Source organism: Mustela nigripes, chromosome 12, assembly GCF_022355385.1.
Source record: "Mustela nigripes isolate SB6536 chromosome 12, MUSNIG.SB6536, whole genome shotgun sequence".
Lineage (NCBI taxonomy): Eukaryota > Metazoa > Chordata > Mammalia > Carnivora > Mustelidae > Mustela > Mustela nigripes.
Genome location: NC_081568.1, coordinates 61,620,836 through 61,641,419, shown reverse-complemented (window position 1 = coordinate 61,641,419; position 20,584 = coordinate 61,620,836). Strand labels below are relative to the sequence as shown.

Sequence of the window (20,584 nt, the reverse complement as noted above, 5' to 3'; positions counted from 1 at the left end):
TTCATACTGTTAATTTTTTGTATAAATATACTGTCCTTAATTTTGTTTCATTTTGTATGTACTCTATTTTGGTATGTATTTACAACTCCACTTTTGAAAAAGTCATTCTGTAAATATAGCTGCACATTCAATTCATTTTAGTATCCTATGAACTTACCTAGTCACTATATATATAAAGTCATTTCCCAAAGCTTGGCAAAAGAGAATTAACTACTGATAAGAAATAATCACTGAGGGGTGCCTGGGTTGCTCAGTGGGTTAAGCCTCTGCATTTGGCCCAGGTCATGATCTTAACTGGCTCTGTCATGAACAAAATCTTAATTTTCTAAAGTTTGAGTGATGGATTACAGGAACAAGGTGGAAACAGAACTCAAAAAAAAATCTAAGTGGTTAAGATATAATATGGTAACAACTGAGTATTGAGAATTTATGTGCTTAGCAGGGTGCTAAGTGTTTATATACCTCTTTCCATTTAATCCACCATTGTTCATATTTTACAGATGAAGAAAATGAGGCTAGGGAAGTCAAGTCATTTCCCTAGGGTCCTAATGTAGTAAGTGGCAGGGCCAAGAGTTAAATCTCAAACTGATTTCAAATACTCTGATTTTAACCACTACAATAAACAAGCTTTTTTATATTTTTAAAACACAATTTTAATTTTTAGACCAGTGGCTATTGCTGGAACCACAGAGAAACCTAGTCTTTTTTGGTAAAAAGACAGGAAACAAGGCATGAGATCTAAGGTACCTTACAATAAAGAAAATGTTTCAATAATTAAGATAAATGCTCAAAAGTGTCAAATGTTACAAAGAATGTCAAGAAAAAGAAATTCTCAAGTAAGCCTACAGGATGAAGTGATTAGCAGGCCACATGTGAACTACTCATGTCAAATATGACACAGATGAGTGTTAGATGACAGGCCTAAGTGATGGCATGTGGGGGCAGTGTGAACACTGGAACTCAAAGAACTTACTTCTATGCCTGGTTCGGCCATTTATTGATTGTATAACTTATGTCAAGTTACTTTAATACCTGTGTTTCTAATTCCTCATTTGTAAAATCAGAATAATAATAATACCTCCTTCACAGAGCTGTGAAAGTCGATAATTAACCAACCTTGACAGAAAGGTACTGGATCTTAGTAAATACCCATAAATTTCAGCTGTTTATCCTTTCCTAACACTTAAGGAATCCTTTCCGGGTTCTTAATTTCTCCTTTAAATCTTCTCCTTTGGCCTTCAAACATGAATGCTGTCAATTCGTTAAACTGTTTTGTCAAAATCTTTATGCATTGCTAATTTTATTAATGATTCCAAATTGCCCTTCAAAAACACCAGAATATTTCATATGCAGTATGAACACAATGCTAAACTAGTAACTGCAAAGACATGAGAAACCTACTAAGAAGTGCATAGAAGCATTCAATGTGTATTTATTTTTTATTAAAGAAAATTCAATCATCTTGGTAGCCGTGAGAAGAAGTTCTCTGTTAACAGAAATAAACTACTATTGCTCACTCTACTCCATCTAAACATCTTGATTTCTTCACAGCAATTGCCACGATCTGTTATTTTTTCCCATTTACTCTTTGTCTTCCATTTTTAGACTACAAGCTTCCTAAGAGTAGTGATCAAATCTCTATTATTCATCCCTGTATTCCCCAACACCTGGCATATGTAGGCATTGGAGAAACTTTGATGAATGAATTTATAGTAACTGGAAGTAAGAAAAATTGTCCTAACAGAAATGTTAAAAAAAAATTCCAATATATTTATAATTTTTTAAAAAATAGAACAATTTATAGTGTTCATTACTCTAAAATTCAGGTAAGAAACTAAATAATTATTAAAAAGTAAGCTCTAATTCCTTTAAGTGATCTGATTCAATACACAGCATACTGGGGAAAATGAAGAAAATTCTCAGGTAACTAAAGTTTGCCACTCTACACAATGACTACATAAGAACCAGTTTTCAAAGACAATTCTACAATACATATTGCTAAAAAAAATACATAAAACAGCTGAACCAATTTTATGATGCTTTAGGGTTTTCATGGATTGTATTATGCTACAACGTCCTTGGGATGCTACTCATCTGTAAGGTAATCTGCTCTTAAGCTCTTGCATCTCTGGAGTTCTCCTGTATTATCTACCTCTCCCCTCCCTATCAGATAGTACTCTGCCTCTGTTCCTCCTCATATTATATAATCTATTCAGGGAAAAAACAGATAATTAAGTTTATTAGAACCCTGTGAACTGTATTACTGAGTAAAACATATAGGTAAGAATCTCTACCAAAATATAAATTGCAGGCTTGACAGCTCAGGGATCTTTATTTTTCCCATAAAAGGTTAAAGGTGCTAGAAGTTCATTTTTCCTAAGTATTAAAACAGTGCAGTGATGAAGTCTAAATAACAAATTGGGGTAACCAGCAATACATGTTTATGAATGCAAAATCTCAAAAGATAAAACAACTTGTAAAGAAGAGTAACTACAATTAAGAACATTTGAGTTTTTCCTTAAAAGAATGTTTAATATCTCCTTAAATCATGTACCTTACTCCACATGTTACTGTTAGGAATTCATCCAATATTCTTACCAAGAGTATCCTTAATGAGCATTTCAAGCTTCTGCCCCATGTTGGGTCCTCTCTCTTCTCTTGGATTTTGTACTCGGTTTACAATCTCTTGCTTGATGGAGTTGATTACAAATAATAAATTATCTGGAAGACAGAACAAGACACTTGGAACATGCCACTAATATGGAAGAATTTTCTTTTTATTGTGTAATAACAGTTATTCAGTTAAAAATGGAAAACTTGTAAGAAAATATTAAGTAGTGATGGTTATAAGCTTTTTTAAAATTTAAATTCAATTAGCCAGCATATAGTACATCACTAGTTTTAGATGTAGAGTTCAGTTATAAGCTTTTTTTTTATCCAAAGAAACAAATTTCAAATGATGTGCCGGTTTTGATGACACACACTGTAGACATGTATCAATGTCTACTATCCTGTAAGCAACTTAATTGTCTTCATGGCTTTAAGAACTATAATAGTGCCTATATATTGAATCACAGGATCTTAGTAAATATTTACTAAATAAATCAAATGAAGTCCTTCAAGTCCTCCAAAGACAAAACTTTAAAAAGTATCCCCAGTTTAAGAAGAGAGTTAACCAAAAGTAAATAGAAAGAGGTAAATCATAAAGAGCAGAAATCAATAAAACAGCAGAAACATACAACAGAGAAAGTTAACAAAGCCAAAAGTGGTTCCCTAAAAAGAGCAACAAAATTGATATTTGCTCCCACCCCCCATCCCTAGCTAAATAGATTGATCACCTATATCTGGAATGAAAAAGGAGTTATCACTTAAGAATCTAGAGCTATTGAAAAGATAATAAGAAAATGCTATGTCAACAAATTAAACAACTTGGTAAAAATGGTCACATTCCTTGAAAATGCAACTTAAGTGCTGTGAACCCTGGGGATAAAAATATATTATATGTTTATTTAAAAAAAAATTAAAAATTAAAAAAAAATTAAAAAAAGAGAGAGAAAACAAGGTTAGTTCTAAAAAAAAAAAAAACCCACATAAGCTGGAAATTTTAAGTTCCAGTTTTCTAGTTTTTGTCCTTTGAAAGCAAGTATTTCACAGTAAACATGATGTCCTGAATTGTTAGTAATTACCATTAAAGTATTATTGCTAAAAAAAAAAAAAAAAGAAAGAAAGAATATGCAACTTAAAAAACTGACACAAGAAGAAGTGAAAAATATGAACAGCTTATTTCAAGTAAGGGAATTAAATTATCCAAAAATATTTCTAAAAGAAGGGTTTTAATAGAAAATTGTATCAAATATACATGAAGAATAAAACTGATCTTATTAAACTTTTCAAAAAAGAGAGGAAAGATCATGGCTCAATTCACTCTGTAAGGTCAAAATAGCCCAAATACTAAAACCTGATAAAAACATTACAAAAAAAAGAAAATCACAGACCAAGATCCCTCTTGAATACAGATACACAAATCCTTAACAAAATATTAACACAAAATCCAACTTAATGTTTTAGAACAGAATCTTATAGAATATTTTCAATAGACTCTAATATAAAAAGGACAATATATCACAACCAAGTAGAGTTTATTCCAAGAATGCAAGGTTGGTTTAATATTCAAAAATCAGTTAATGTGGGGCACATGGGTGGCTCAGTGTGTTAAAGCCTCTGCCTCCAGCTCAGGTCGTGATCCCAGGATCCTGGGATTGAGCCCCGTGTTGGGCTCTCTGCTCGGCAGGGAGCCTGCTTCCACCTCTCTCTCTCTCTCTGCCTGCCTCTCTGCCTACTTGTGATCTCTGCCTGTCAAATAAGTAAATAAATAAATCTTTTTTAAAAAAATCAGTTAATGTAATTTACCATATTAAGAGGTAAATATGTGCTCTATTACCCGAATAAAGGAGAACATGACTGCTCCAACAGATGCAAAAAAGACCATATGACAATACTCAACACCCATTTGTGATAAATGAAACTACAAAAAAAAAGGGGGGGAGAACTTAGTGATAGAGGGCATCTCATCTTACAAAAAAGCCTACTGCCAACATCATACTTTAAGGTGAAAAGTACCCCACATCCAAGACTTATTTATTTTTCTTGCCTTACTGTAATATCTAGGACATTGAATGGACATGGTAATTGCCTTGTTTGCAAAGGCATTAGTATCAGAAAAGAAATAAAGCCATCCCTATTTGCAGATGATGACTGCTTAAACAGAAAATCCAGGGCATCTATACGCCTACCACAGGAACTAATAAACAAATTTAGCAAGATAATGGGATACGATAATAATATGTAAAAATCCATTTTATATATTAGCAGCAAAGTTTAAAAATAAAATTTCAAAAATAATTCCAATTACAGCGCACCAAAAAAAATAATAAAACGCCCAGGAATAGATCTAACAAAAGATGTTAAGCATTCTAACACTTAAAACTATAAAACAAGGCACAGAGAAATTAAAGGCAAATTAACAAATGTAAAGAAATACCAAGTTCATGGATTAGAAGACTACATTTTGTTGAAATGGTATTCTCTCCAAATTGATCTGAATTTCAGTAAGCTTTTTTGTAAAAAGTGATTCCAAAATGTATATGGTCATGTATGACCTAGCATAGCCAATGCAACTCTGAAAAAACAAAATTGTAGGACTAACAAGAACTTCTACTTACCTGACTTAAGATTTACTATAAAACTACAGTAATCAAAACAGTTTGTACCCACATAAAGGTAGACAAATGATCAGTGGAACAGAACACAGAGTCCAGAAGTAGACTCATATGTTTAGGGTCAACTGATTTGACAAAGGTGAAAAAACAATTGAACAGGAAAAGGAAGATCTTTTTAATGAATGGTGTTTGATCAACTGGATAGTCATATGGGAAAAAAATGAACATCAATTCTCAACCCATACCATAAATAAAAATTAACCTAAAATGGATCATAAACCTAAATGTAAAACCTGAAACTATATGAACTCTGGGAGAAAACATACAAAATAGTATTTGCATTTTGGAGTTGGCAAAGTTTTTAAGAACACTAAAACTATGAAATATAAAAGGAAAGCCTGGCAAACTGGAGTTCATCAGAATTAAAAATTTTTGCTCTTTGGTAGCTCTTGGGTTACCCCAGTTTTCCATGACTTGGTTCATTTTCCAATTGGGGATGTCTTAGGGATGTCCCTTCTCAGTGTGGTCTTTTATATTTACTTGGGCACTTAATCTTTAGCATAAATGATGATGAATGCATTAACTCCTGTGTTTACATACTGTTAATCCTTCACCCTCTAAATGCCAGGTAAATTCCATTTTAACATCTTAAGGGATACAAACTCTTTAATCCTAAAATAAAAGGATTAGAAAGGCAGGGTATCATGTTGTGCTTAATTCTATGCAGTACAAAACATATAATGCAGAGTAACTAAGACCTTCAGAATATAAATAAATAAAAAGGATAAGGATAATAGAGTAAATTTTTCATAAAGTTTATTTCATTCTGAGATTATTTGTCTCAATTTTTTAGTGCTAAAACATCCTTCCTTGTATGAAATCATAGTAGTTGTAGATGATGTTCTTTTTAATGTCTTCACCTGGCAAAATACAAAGTTCACAACCCTATAGTTATCAAGTTCCAAATTCTTTTTCAAATGTCACTGACCTGTGAGTTACAAATTCCAGAAACTATTGGGTTAATAGGCGGGTAGTGGATAATAAGTGTTCCACAAAACAGTAACAGGCCATCTGACAGATATTTCAAGGAATCGAGGACACCATTCTCTTGAGAAATGTACCAGAAACTCTAGGAAGATTTTTCAAACTACACATGCCAAACTGCACAAGAGCATCTCATAGGTTTTGAAATGACTTCTAAAACAATAGTTAAGGCTGGCTGTTCTTTCCCAGAAACTGGAGAAGAGAAGCTAGTAAGACAGAAGTGGAAGAGAAATTAATGATAAGAGTCCGTCCTCCTTCATGCTAATTGAGAAGAAAATGGTACCTTTTAAAGACAGGCCTTTTCCTACATGAAAATATAAGATGCTTTAAAAGTCAGCTTTAGAAACAAGAAAAATTTAAGACAGCTACCATAACTCAATTTGAGATAGAACAACACATCCAGAAGTACCCATACTTCTGGACATTACCAACTTCCCAGGTGTTCCCTAACCCAGAATATATTTACATCACAGACCAAAGCATGTGTGAGGGACTGTGCATTAGCAGACAAATGCAAAAATATCTGACTAAAAATAATTATGGATATACATATATACATAATTATGGATAAATACGTTAACTGAACAAAACACATACAGATGCCTACAACTGTCCAAGGAAACACAAATCCAGAAGGCTCCCAATGGCCCACAACATCGCCCTGGAGCCCAAGTCATCTGGTTCTAAAAGAGAATATGAATGCATATGATATTGTAATCATTATGTGTATATATACTCACAGAGCTCAAGGTCAGAATGCTTCAACAGCAAGAAAGAATAATAGGAAAATGGGTAGATTTCCTTGCCACAAACCAACTATTGTTTTACCTTGCATTTACCTGATTAAAGTTCCTGAGTGGCCATTAATATATAAAACCATCAGCTCATTTCACAAGTTGTAAACTTCACAATAGGAAATTCTCTTTCTGCCCTCACAAATGGAAACAAGATAATCAAGATACAAATTAAGAAAACTGCACAAAGTTTACTGAGCACCTATGTGCCAGATGTCGCGCTGGACTTCAGAAAGTCTCTGGAAACAAATAGTAACTTACCATTTTACCACTTATCCACTTTCAGATACAACTTAACCCAAGAGCTATACAGTGAATAAGACAGTTTTAGAGGCAAAAGAACATATGAACTCTTATGACACCAGGCTTAAGGAGTAGTAAGAGATCGAGGAGGAAAGGAAAGGTGGTTCTTAGTACAGAAGATCAAAACCAGAGCTTTCCAAACCTCTAGTGTACAGTAAAAGGGTTCCAGGGGTTTGAGATGCTAATCCTCTCAGCCCACAGGGGCCTCCCTTCCCATGAGCAGCCTACTCTGATAAATTCCAAGATACCTCAGTGATGATAATTTTTACATGTGCCATGTTGTGATAGACTGGGTGGTACCGAGCTAAACCAACAGTTACCAAGTAAGTGCTAAGATAGTTGCCCAAGTGTAATATGGGGATAGTGTTAAAAATATGGACTCTTGAGTTCTACTTGCACAGATTCCAATTCACTGGATCTGGGGAGAAGCCTAGAAATCTGTACTTTAGCATGTAACAGATGATTCTAATGAGCAGTCAAATTTGTAAAATACACATCTAAATTATCCACTCAGAGATTAAAATAAACACTAGTCACTAAAATTGGCTAACATAGCAACATAATTGTAAAATGAAGTAGGAGATTATTGTGGTCACAAGCAGAGAAGCTCTTCAGGAGAGAGAGGAGATCTGGGATGGGGGGCCACAGATACAGACACTCATTAAAAGGAGAACATGAATGAATAAGAGTGAGTATGTAGCTTACTGAATGAATGAACAAAAAGGAGGCTGGCCTAAAACTTGGCAGGATACAGGGAAGGCAAATAACAAAACCAAAGAAAAAGAGAATGGTCGGCAAAGTAATAGGAGATTAATCAAATTCTTAAAAGTTTAGGTTTACCATATTCTGTGTTGAGGCCCCATAATTTCACTTTATTAGCTTCATACTGGGCTTTTTTCTTTAATCGACAAGCCCTGTGAAAGGAAGGAGCAATTAGTTCACTTCTTTTTTTAAGTGAACATTCAGAATATACTTCTTTTTGCTGCTGTCAAACATTTTCTAATAACAACCAAAAATCACTGCCTACTGATGTTTATATCAAGGAACTCAGTTTCCAAAAAACACACAATATAATCATTAATCCAAATGATTTTTGAAAATTTTAGCACGTCCAAAAATAATGACAAATACACTAAAATAAACAACAAAAACTGACAATACCAAGAGAATGTAAAGTAAGTGGAACCATCACATGTTGCTAATTGGGATATAAAATACCGCATGCTGCTACTTTGAAAAACAGTGATTTTTCAAAAATTTTACATTATTACTTCAGAAATAGCTATTTTGGCAATTTCTTATAAAGTTAAACATATGCTCTTGGGTATTTACCCAAGAGAAATGCAAACTTATGTTCACACAAACACCTGTAAATGAATGTTTCTGGTGGCTTTATCTTAATTGGCAAAAAGTGGAAGCTGGCCCAATATCCTTCAACTGGTGAATGGACACACTGTAGTATATCCCCCAAAAGGAATACTATTCAGCAATAAAAAGTAACAAACTATTACTCAACAACATGGATAAACATGAATCTCAAATGCATCATATTAAATCAAAGAAGCCAGAGTCAAAAGGCTACGTATCATAGGATTCCATCTATATGACACTCTAGAAAAGGCAAAACTCTGGGTACAGAAAACAGATCAGTGGTTGGAGGGATTAGGGGTGACAGAAGGAGTTTCCTTTACAAGGAGGCATGAGGAAAATTTTTTAAAGGATGATTACTGGTGATTGTGGTGGTGTGTATATGATTGGATACGTTTGTCAAAATCCAAAGAAGTGTACCATAGACAAGCCTGGGTGGCTCAGTTGGTTAAGCAACAGACTCTTGGTTTTCGCTTAGGTCGTAATTTCAAGGTTGTGAGATCAGGCCTCATACTGGGCTCCAATGCTCAACTCGGAGTCTGCTTGGGATTCTCTCTCTCCCTCTCCCACTGCCCCTCCCCCTACTGGCACTCACTCTCTAAGTAAATCTTTTTTAAAAACCCCATAAAAGTGTACATTAAAAGGCATCCATTTTACTTCAAGTAAATCATACCCCAATTAAAAAAATGACTTATCATAAAACAAAGAAAAAGTAAAACTATGATAAATTTTTACATTTTTATAATACAATGCACTTGAGTCCATTCACCTCTCCCCTTTAAAAGCAGAACACCATCTTTTGGTTTTATGAAGCATAACAAAGCATAAATACCATCTTTTATTTTCAAAGGAAAAATTACAATATTCTCATTATAATATTTATAAAAGCATATTTCTGAATAAATGGTTGACAATCATCTAATAAAAGCTCACTGAAAGTCTAAAACCTCACCACCAAGGCTTTATTTACACAGGTGAACATGATTAGCATTTACCTGGAAGCCAGCTTATTTTTTTCCTTCCTTGACCTTGGCCGGGCTGTTAAGGGTAGCTCACTGACGGGAGTCAGATCACTAATCACCTTATTCAGTTTCCGTAGTTCATTGCCTATCTGGAGTAGTTTTTTAGGATTTGGAGTCAGGTCTTCTACGTCAGTTCTCCGTGACTTCTTTACTGCATACTTCCCTACAGATGGTTTAAAAGAAGTTTAAATTAGATCATTTTATTTCACCAAAGATATATTCTACAGCCATATATTAAAACCACATTTCACCCTTCCGTCAAGTCCTGGCACGTTTCAGAAGTCTCAGCATGATATGCTAAAAGAGCTAGCCTTCTCTCCTTCCCACCTGTGCCTCCAAGAAATTGGGGAAGTATGGCACAGCTCCAGTCCCTGCCAAGTCCTTCTCCACCCTAAAGTTTCTAGCCCTGGGTATGACAGAATCTTAATTACATGCATAGTGGTAATAAGCATCATAAACCTCGGGATTGGAGTGCAAGTTCACTGCATCCAAAAATCAGGGCAAGGGTAGAACATACACCCAGAAAAGAAACAGATTTTACTCAAACCAAGATGTTTTGATGCTGCGACTGAAAATTTCCCAGACATATACTCTGGTGCTGGACTCAAAAGGCCAACAAGTAAGTACTGCCTTTTGTGAAAGCTCTTCCTTGGTTAGTTTGATAAATAACATTAGAGAAGATTTGGGGGTCTTGCCCTATCACTGAAGGCAACAGAGATGGCCTGGCCTTCTGAACTACAATATACCAAACAATTTTCCTCGTACTGGCCATGTGCTGCCTACCATTTACTGGACCTGTCTTTTCATTTCTCGCAGAAAACTAATGTGAAGGCCAAAGCTAGGTCTATTCACTAAGAACAGTAGAGTACAGACTGAGTGCCAGTGGAGAGGGAATATGAGGCACAAAAATACTTCTGATATAATTCCTGTGTCAAAACAAAATTGCTTAGCAACTTACATCTGTAGCATGAGAGATTACTAAAACTGTTCATTGAGTGCCAAACTTACTAGTGCTTTCTGCCCTTTTGGTACAGATTTTGGATCATACAAAATAAAAGAAGAAACTCTACTTAATTACATCTTCCAAGGTAAACTTTGCCTAAGATTATATAAGCTTCTCCCAACTCCTACCATTCAACTCTTCTCTCTCCATTTCTTTTCTTTTCTTTTTTCTTTTTTATTTGACAGAGAGAGATCACAAGTAGGCAGAGAGGCAGGCAGAGAGAGAGAGAGGAGGAAGCAGGCTCCCTGCTGAGCAGAGAGCCTGATGCGGGACTCGATCCCAGGACCCTGAGATCATGACCTGAGCTGAAGGCAGCAGCTTAACCCACTGAGCCACCCAGGTGCCCTCCATTTCTTTTCTCTACAATTATTACCTTTCCTCTGCTTCCTCTTTTCTTCCCACCACCATTGATTCCAATCTCCCTATTTACATTTCAGCCTGGAGACTGGACAAGAACGGAAGAGAAAGATGCTGGAGCCCATTCCCTTTCTCCCCAACCCTTTTGGTCTATTGCAACTGTGGCAGGTCAGGACTCAATCAGCAGTCTCCTGGTCCCTTCCCAGGCAGGGTAAGTAGAATAGGAAGTGACCAGAAATCCTTTCTGCAGAGCTTCCTCCCTGTTTAGGTGATGGCTCTCACTACCAGTAAATGCTATTTGTGAGTATCTCTGCAGAGATAGCTAATAGAGCAGCTCTCCTGTTCCCCTCTCCACTTCACTAGTAAGGGCTGAGTATGTAGGTACATGGAAAGGGAACATTATGGTTTATGATTTCTGTATTAGTGACACGAAATGTCTGACCACAATTCCCTCTTACCATGATGTAAGCCATTTTTCTGGTACATATTACTTGGCAAGGTGTCTCGGTTCCATTCAGATGGCCTTAGCATCCTCTCTTGCTGTGATGGGGTGAGCTGCTCACTATACTCCCAGAAGTACCTTCTTTTACCTCTCTTCCGAGAGGATATTGAAGTCATCTCCTTTAAGTCTTCCACAGAATCATTTTCATAGCCTTAAAAAAAAAAAAAAAGGAAAGCACCCCCATCCCCAATTTTTAAGGCCCATAAATTTCAATAAAGCAATCAAGGCAAATAAAAAGATCTCTTCCATTTGTCACTTGATATATTTCCTTTCATCTGAAAACATCATTGGCATATCAAAGGTAACAGACCAGGTCTATAAAATAACTTTGAATATGGAGATCTCTAACTCATAAAATATTCAGAGACTAATAATCATAGGTAACTATAAGTTTATCCTCCTTATAGTTCTCTCTGGTTCGTATGAGTTAGTGTAGGAAATCTTTTAAAAATATCTTTAAATAGGCACTCACTGAGAGAATAATGAAATATAGCTCTAGGAATGTCAAATGCACCATTAGATCATGGTACTAAGACCCTACACTATGATTTAAAATGCCTTCCGTCTAAAATTTATGCATCCAAAACATTCCCAGACAGACAAGTGTGTGCATTTCTGTGATTGTATCCTACCAGAGCTTTGTGAGGCAGTAACCTGTCCATAGAATAGGTTTTCTGCCTACCTCCCACCCTACCCCTTTTGTAAAAGTACAAAAATGAGAGTGTTCTCACAGACTCGCAAATAAAAACACATATGCCTAGTTTAATATTTTACTGGAAGCAATATGCATCTACTTCACTTTTTTTTTTTTAAAAGAAGTTATTTTCCTTACTAAGGGAGAGTTTCAGAAAAAAATTAATTTTGAGCTGCTAGAACTGTTGGTCAGACCTCACGCAGGATGACTTACAAATCTAAAATACCCTCAGAGAATGCTCATCTTAGTGTACGCCACGTCATTACTGCTAAGTACATGGAGGAGTGGAGATGGACCCCACGTAGGATGTATAGAACACTAAGGTGGACAGGAAAACTTGGGTAGCACTGACAAAGCAGAATGACCACTTTGTCTCCTAAAAACATGACTTCTCTGGAACTGACACTAAAAAAGTGATAATATCTGCAGAAATATAGATCCATTTGTATGACATTCTGGAAAAGCCAAAACTACAGGCAAAACTAGAAAGCGGTGGGCCAGGAGTTGGGAGTGGAGGGAGGGGCTGACTCTAAAAAAATACAAGGCAGGGGCGCCTGGGTGGGAGTCGGTTAAGTGTCTGCCTTCAGGTCAGGTCATGATCCCAGGGCCCTGCTCAAGGGGGAGCCTGCTTCTCCCTCTGCCTGCTGCTTCCCCTGCTTGTGCTCTTGCTTGTTTGCTCTGTCAAATAAATAAATAAAACCTTTTAAAAATAATAAATAAAGGAACACAAGGGAAATTGGGGGGGGGGTGATGAAACTCTTCTGTATCTTGAGGGTGGTAGTGGTTACCAGCAGTACAAGCACTTTTCAAAACTCACAGTAGTGTACACTTAGAGAAGGGCGAATTTCATATTTATACTTCCTATACTTCAATAAACATAACCTTTTAAAAAAGAATCAGGGGCGCCTAGGTGGCTCAGTGGGTTAAGCCGCTGCCTTCGGCTCAAGTCATGATCTCAGGGTCCTGGGATCGAGTCCCACATCGGGCTCTCTGCTCAGCAGGGGGCCTGCTTCCCTTCTTCTCTCTCTGTGTGATCTCTTTCCTTCCTCTCTCCTACTGTGATCTCTGTCAAATAAATAAATAAAATCTTAAAAAAAAATAAAATAAAAATAAAAAAGAATCAATTTGGAGACCAGAATTGACTTCAAAGGCAACAATCAAGAGAACTCTCTGTAGAACTGCTGGTATTAACAGCACTAAAGTGCACATGTGGTAGTTTAAAACAACATGGCAAGGAGTGTGACAGTGAACTCTAGTTTCTTATGAAGAAATGATGAACAAGTCACACCATCATTTCTAGAAGTCTGATTTTTAGAACTTGTGTTAGATACATAAAACAATGACTTTGGCCTATTTATTTGTGCCAATGCTACACTTCAAATTAAGGATTTCATCTTGTTCCAGAGATCAACCTAGCTTTTGGAAAGATGCAAGGGCCACACGGTGCCACCAGAAATGTCATTTTCCAAATACCTGGCTCCACCAGGCCAAGAAAAACTTACTGGTTTGAAGAAACTACTGGCTCAGAGAATTAACCCAGTATGGCTGGGAATACCTCAACACAAGCAGATAGACCAACAAAAACACTTCCAACTTCCTACCAATGTCAAGAACTGGTGTTCCACAAAAACAAAATAACCAAACCAAAACAGAAACAGATCCACAATACAACAAACAAACCATATACAAGATAAGGAGGAGGAAAATAGGTAAAGGGGATTAAGAGGTATAAATTTCCAGTTATAAAGCCAATCAGTCATGGGATATAAAGTACAACTTGGGAAATAGTCAATAATGTAATAATTTTGTACGGCAACAGTTAGTAACTAGACTTAATGTAGAGATCATTTTGTAATGTACATAAATATTGAATCACTATATTATACACTGAAACTAATATTATATACCAATCATACTTAACTAAAAATAAATAAAAACTTAAAAAAATAAGTAAAAAAAAAAAAAACCCAACCCTCTGTATGGTGGCCGACAGTAACTAGACTTATCATGGGGATCATGTTGTAATTATGATGCACAGTCATTAAGATGCACACCTGAAACTAAGAGAATATTGTAAGTCAATTATACTTCAGTAAAAAAATAGAAGAGCTAGTATTCCATATTTAAATCTACCCTGACCCAAAGCATAAAGGAAACATTTTCACATACAGCTTCCTCAGGCATCCCATCCCTCTGATAACTGTTTTGATATTCTCCCCAATTTAGCAACCCTCCTCAGGTGGCCTGGACTTTGGGCAAAACACTACTTTTCATTTAATATACTTATATATTTCACTTACAGATACTTTGAGACTTCTGACAGCCCAGTAAAAAAGGTATCATTAACCCCATTTAAAAAAAGAAACATGCTCATGGAGGCTTTAAGTGATTTGGCAGAGCTAGAACTGACTCAAGTCCCATGAATCAAGAAGTCTAGCTCCTATTGGGCTTATCTGACATGATTATCAAATGTAAGTCAAAAAGGCTACATTTACTGTGTCAAATTCTAACCATACATCTTTGGTTAGTGCAGACTATTGGTAAAGTCAATCTTGAAAATGTTTAGTACAGATTAGAAAATAAACTTTCATTCTGGGAGCCCAATTCTTAGTATTACACCACGTAATCCCAATGACCCCAAACAGTCATAGCCTGTGACAGAATAGGCTCTATTAAAACTTTGGAGCAAGGCCAGAGGAGGTACTGAAACTGCATTTTACACCTTTCCTGGAGCTTTGTAGGCTCAGGCACTGTTGTAGCCAACTGCCAAGAAACAGCATCAAGGGAGCTAGTCATCACAAAAGGGCCTTTGTAAACTGCTGCAAATTAAACCAATCAACCCACTCTAAAACTAGCACTCTGAAGAAACCATAACTATCCTCACTTTTCTGCTTCAAAGAATTTCTTCCTGCTTTCCACCAATAATTCAGTTCTGCATTCCTGAAGCCACTTTTTTAGCTCTTTCTTCTAAGAAAAAGGGAAATTTTCATTAGCAAATATGAATAGAGCCCAAATAATACCACAAAATTGTGTTGATTTTGTGGTTAAATCATGTCATTCATTAACATTTGTGAAAACTGTCCAAGTAATACTAACCAAAGAGGCTTTACTTCAAGTCAACTGGAAGGGAGTGAATTAAATGCCATCCAAACATTCAGCATTGTTAAACAGAGTCAAGAAGAGAGTTTTATCCAGCCAATGCATCTCTGTTTCAAAGTAGTGCTGGTTACCACCAACAAGCTCACACAACAGGATTCTTCTATAGAAGACAAGGCAAGGGAATGTGGCATGACAGGACAACACCAGCTATAACACTGGTTCTCCTCTCCCACCCATGAAAGTTAAAAGGTTGACAAAATGCAAATGAGGGTCAACTTACTAAGTGATCTCTCTTCACAGACCTAGTCATCTCTCAACACACTTATCCAGGTAAAAACACTCTACAAGATAAGAGCAAAACTACAACCAGAAGTGGGGTAGACAGCATAGTGCTTGGTGATGGCAGGATTTACTGACTCCCTCTGACTTACATGTTTCTTTAAGCATCTACCGGGACAAACCACTCCTTCTCCACATTTTCCATTTCCCTTAGTTATTACCCATCTTCCCTTTGTTTCACCCTTCCCCTACCCTCCTACCCTGATCCTAAATATGGAACTCAAAGCGATAGGGCTGATGGGTCAGACCTTGAAGACGACTCATAGACAGCACTCTGGGCTTACCATGGGAGGAAGCTATATAACTTACCACTAGCTACAAAGACAACTTTTCCTGAAACACCTCAAAGCAGATTTTTTAAAGATTTTTTTTTTAAGTAATCTCTACACCAGGGGCTTGAACTCACAACCCTGAGATCAAGAGTCACATGCTCTACTGACTGAGCCAGCCAAGTGCCCCTCAAAGCAAACTTTATTAAGTTGTTGAGAGAAAAACCTTCCTGCTAAGTAGAAAAAATAATTGTCCTATCTAGACTATGCAGAGTTCTAAAGTAAACCCAAAAAAGGCATAAGCCCTTTTCCTCTGGATTAAAGTACTTTTTCCTTACTTGAAACTCCACCCGAGTCAAATTTGGTTGTATCAAATACACAAATCTAAGCATTTGTGTAACAGAAAGATTTCACTAAAGCAGTCTTTTTTCTAGCAATAATAGTGCTTTGCCAGGTATACCATATATCTACTATGGCTTAAAAACCTTTCTGAAAATTAAATACCAGTCTTTATACTGCCAGAAATTCCAGCAATTATAACAAAAGAGCTCTCTTGCAATTTCTAAGGTTTTAAAAATAACTTGTTTTTTTTTAATATACAAGTTACAGCATCAACACTATTTTTGAAGAGAACAACTTTTGCTTAAATTTGAAGATCTTCACTTCTTTGTGCATTTTAAACTGTGTGCCACTTGGCAATACCATTTTCATAAATACTGCACAAGCCAACAGTGGCAACAGCCCAAGCATGTAAATGCTGAATGAAGCGAATCAATTCCCACAGGTTTCATTTTCTTCCTTCCTTTTATTTATATGTGCTGTGTATATTAAAAAAAAAAAAAAAAAAGCAGAGTATCCTTCATGTTCATTAAATTACAGCATGTATTTTTCTTAAATGGAAAAAAAACTGTGAATGAAAGATGGGACAGACACAAAAAGCTCTTTTTTTTTACATTATGCATGAAGTAGGTCTTGTTGGTTGTAAGCATGAGTAATATAAAGCACTATCACTTGGTTTACCACTGGGGCACTCTTAACTTGCCTCAACTATAATAGAGAGACATGTATATAAATAGAAATATTTTTAAATCAATCAATTCTTGGCATCTTTGCACAGCTGCTCAGAGAGTAACAAATTAGTCTCTTAACATAAATTAAGAAGAAGCCCTCGAAGAATCAGCCTATGAATCACTATATGAGCAAAAGTGATTATTTTAGAGTTGCCTGAATAGAAAAAAAGCAATTACTTATTTGAGCCAAGATAGTAAGTCATTTAATCCCCAAACTAAGGCAAAGAAAACATCTATATCTCAAGACAGGAGAAAGGTCAGTTTGGTAAGCCTCCAAGCATTACCATACCTGGCTCAGAGAAAGTGTCACTAATATCATCATCTTTGTCATCTTCATAATCCTCTTCCTCCTCCTCCTCCTCCTCATTTTCAGAAAGTTCGTGCTCACTACCAAATCCTTCATCATGGTCCTCATCATCAACATCATCCTCGTCTTCCTCATCTTCTTCAGGACTGCATTTGGTTGGCTGTTCACCCAAATTGTCAGAGACAAAAAGGGAGTAATTGTGCTCTTCTTTTTTCTGGGATGAATCTGAGACCAATGTGCTGGCAGAAAGGCTGCTACTCTCTCCTGCTGCAATTGACCCAGGACCCTCCTGGGACAGGGGACTGAGTAACAGTTCCTGGGTTTCTTTAAAAGGCAAAGCTGGAGTGATGTGACCCTGAAGAGGCTCCACCCCTTTCTTCTCTGGTCGCTTTGCTACTGCACCACAGTAGCAGGTGTTCTCCTTTGCTGCGTCTGCGTGAATCTGGCTCAACAAGGGCCGACTCTGCTGCACTGGGTTGATCTTTACCTTTGCCTTTTTTACATAGTCTTTACATTCAACATGAAAGTTCACCTTTTCATTATGATACACGTTGGTCTTCACCATGATCTGTGTGCTTGAAGTGGGTTTACTTGCTTTTTGGACACAGTCTGACAAAGGGACGTCAGCCTGAAGAGTTTTAGAAGAACACACAGGGGCAGCTGCTCTGCTTGAGATCTTTTTACTAGGGAATGAAGAGGGCAAGGGATTCTGTTTGACACTGAAAAGTGAATCAGGGTAATAAAGGGAATCAGAAACAGACTGAGAGTCCTCGCTATTAAGCTGGGCCAAAGTTGGAGTTTTACTTATGACCTCTTCATCTTGGTAAGGGCTAGAAAAGTCATCAAGACCCAAGTAATCCACTTCTTTTGTTCCCCAGATGTCACAGCTGGTTAGCTTGGTGTACTTTGTTAAGTCTTCACAGTACGTATCCCACTGTTCCCAGTTTGAGGTTAAAGCGCCCTCATTATCCAGGACATCTGTGAAAGACTCCAGATTTTCAATGTCTTTGCAATCCTCCAAAGAAAGGAAGCTGTCTCTAGGATTCTGTTGATAGTTCATCTCTCTATCCTGAGAAAAGTTAAAAAAAAAATCACACACCATATTTTAGGAAAGAGGTATTCACCTCCATCCTCACATCCATGTACCAAAATGACAAGTCAGTATTTAACCTCTGGTCTGTTTTAAGATAAAGGCTCTTTACATGTCACTTTACCAGTCCATATAATATCATTTTCTTGGGCAAGGAAAACAAAGGGAAAATATGCCCCTCGAGAGGCTTACGTCTGGTCTAAATATCAAGGACTCTTGAACTTTACTACAAACACTCTTTCTGAAAAAGGTTTACGTTTCTTGATCTTTGACTTAGAAAAATTTGAGGATCTCCTTTGAAACAAGCTTCAATTAAAAGCAAATAATGAAGACCTTACCTTCATCACAGAAGAACCTGTCTTCTGAACTGAGAACTTAAATATAGAGGCAAAGAGCAAATCAAAGAGGAGTTGAAATTCCACCACAGAAGGTTAAGATCTTTGATTAGACCTGGTTAACAACGCTTGGGCATGGGGACTACAATACTCCTCACGAGTGTGACAGAGATAGGATTTTAAAAATGTGTTAGTGAGACTATGCAGCCATTAAAAAGAATGAAGTTAAAGTCTAATGTACTAGCAAGAGAGGCTGTTTACCAGATGTCTTTACATTAAAAGGATTAAGTTACAGTATACAGTATCTATGAATGTCTTATCCAACTTAAAATACTCATGTATTTATATATGAACAGAAGGACTCTGTTAGGAGTACTTATCTTTGGGGAAAAGGTTTAGAAGGTGGAGGTTCAGGAAGGAAACGAGGACATTTTCATTTTTCCAGTTTGTTTTGATTTTTGCATTTGTGTGGCAGCTTTCTTGCTTCCTTTTTGCTTATGGGTGTGTTAAAGAGTTAAAGAGTTAAAGAGTCTGTGTTCTAAGAGTTTTAAAGAAGTACAGTTTGCAGACCACAAAATTCACCTGTATTAAGTGTACAATTCAATGATTTTTAGTAAATTAACAGATTTGTATATTTAGTCTTGCAGTTTTTATATACTTCCATGTTGCTTAAGCTGTATGTAATTAAAATTATTTTTTAAATGTTCTTCTTAGGAATCTTAGGTTTCTATTTACCTTGGGAATAAGTGATAAGTATACTGCTTGGAATTGCTATTTTTACCTCATATTCTCTGTGTCATATGCTTTGCTCAATGTTATCATTCCTAAATATCCCAGTTGAAGAGTCCTTTAGCAGTCCGGCATATCAAAAAAGACAGCTTCCCATCCTCATCATCAAAAACTGAACTTGAAGATATTTAGATAAACTCTTTCTACTTTCTGTGTGTGTGCATGTATTTATATATAATTACTTTTATAATCATATGCATATTTAAAAATTCCAATATAATTAACATATAGTGTTATTTTAGTTTCAGGTGTACAATACAGTGATCCAACAATTCTACACATTACTCAGTGCTTATCATGGTAAGTGTACTCTTAATCTCCTTCACCTGTTTCACCCATCCCCTCACCCACCTCCCTGTTCTTACTATTTTTCAATGGGTTCATAAAGCCTTCTAAAATTACTAGACTGACAGTCAAAAAATCCAACTTGACATCCTTTTTTCTATTCAGGCATTTATAAATTAAAAAAAAAAAACCCTACACCACAATATTTTTACCCCAAATAACTTAAAGCAGAATCCAAGAAAATGTTACTTACCAGTTCATACATGAAATCTGGATCTGAACTGTTTGCTAAGAGATCTGTGCTCATCAGAGTCTGCTCTGAAAAGGTGTGGCTTCGAAAGGCATCCCCAAAAGGCGGATCCATTCCGCTTACACTAGGCTACAACAGAGTGATTTTAACTTTAGAAAGTTAAAGACTACTCCAAGACCAATTTATTATCCATAACTCAGACACCTACTAACTTCTTAGTTTTACAACAATTCTGTATATTTTCTACTCTTTAGCACATTTGAGAGATTTAACTAGCATTACATTGTGAACTTAAATTAGGAAGATAATGAAGATGCACTAAAAATAGAAAAAAGTGGCAACTGTTACTTATACCTAACTTCTAAAAACTAAAGCTTATTCAGCCACTAGAATCGGCATTCACTACCTAATGAGTACTTTTATTCGGCTATATAACATTTCTTCA

At 36.3% G+C, this 20,584-nt stretch overlaps 1 protein-coding gene across 4 annotated transcripts in view; it reads right to left on the bottom strand.

Moving 5' to 3' along the window:
- Window positions 1-20,584, bottom strand: part of CREBRF (CREB3 regulatory factor) — a 60,899-nt gene that overhangs the window by 17,254 nt on the left and 23,061 nt on the right. For 3 of the 4 annotated variants that reach the window (XM_059417372.1, XM_059417373.1, XM_059417371.1), the window contains 6 exons: window positions 20,143-20,268; window positions 17,373-18,459; window positions 11,569-11,763; window positions 9,724-9,913; window positions 8,201-8,274; window positions 2,599-2,721 (listed from right to left, as the gene is read on the bottom strand). In XM_059417372.1, the coding sequence (XP_059273355.1) occupies window positions 2,599-2,721; window positions 8,201-8,274; window positions 9,724-9,913; window positions 11,569-11,763; window positions 17,373-18,459; window positions 20,143-20,268 (1,795 nt within the window). The remainder of the gene's footprint in view (window positions 1-2,598; window positions 2,722-8,200; window positions 8,275-9,723; window positions 9,914-11,568; window positions 11,764-17,372; window positions 18,460-20,142; window positions 20,269-20,584) is intronic. The other variant, XM_059417374.1, reaches the window with a different exon arrangement.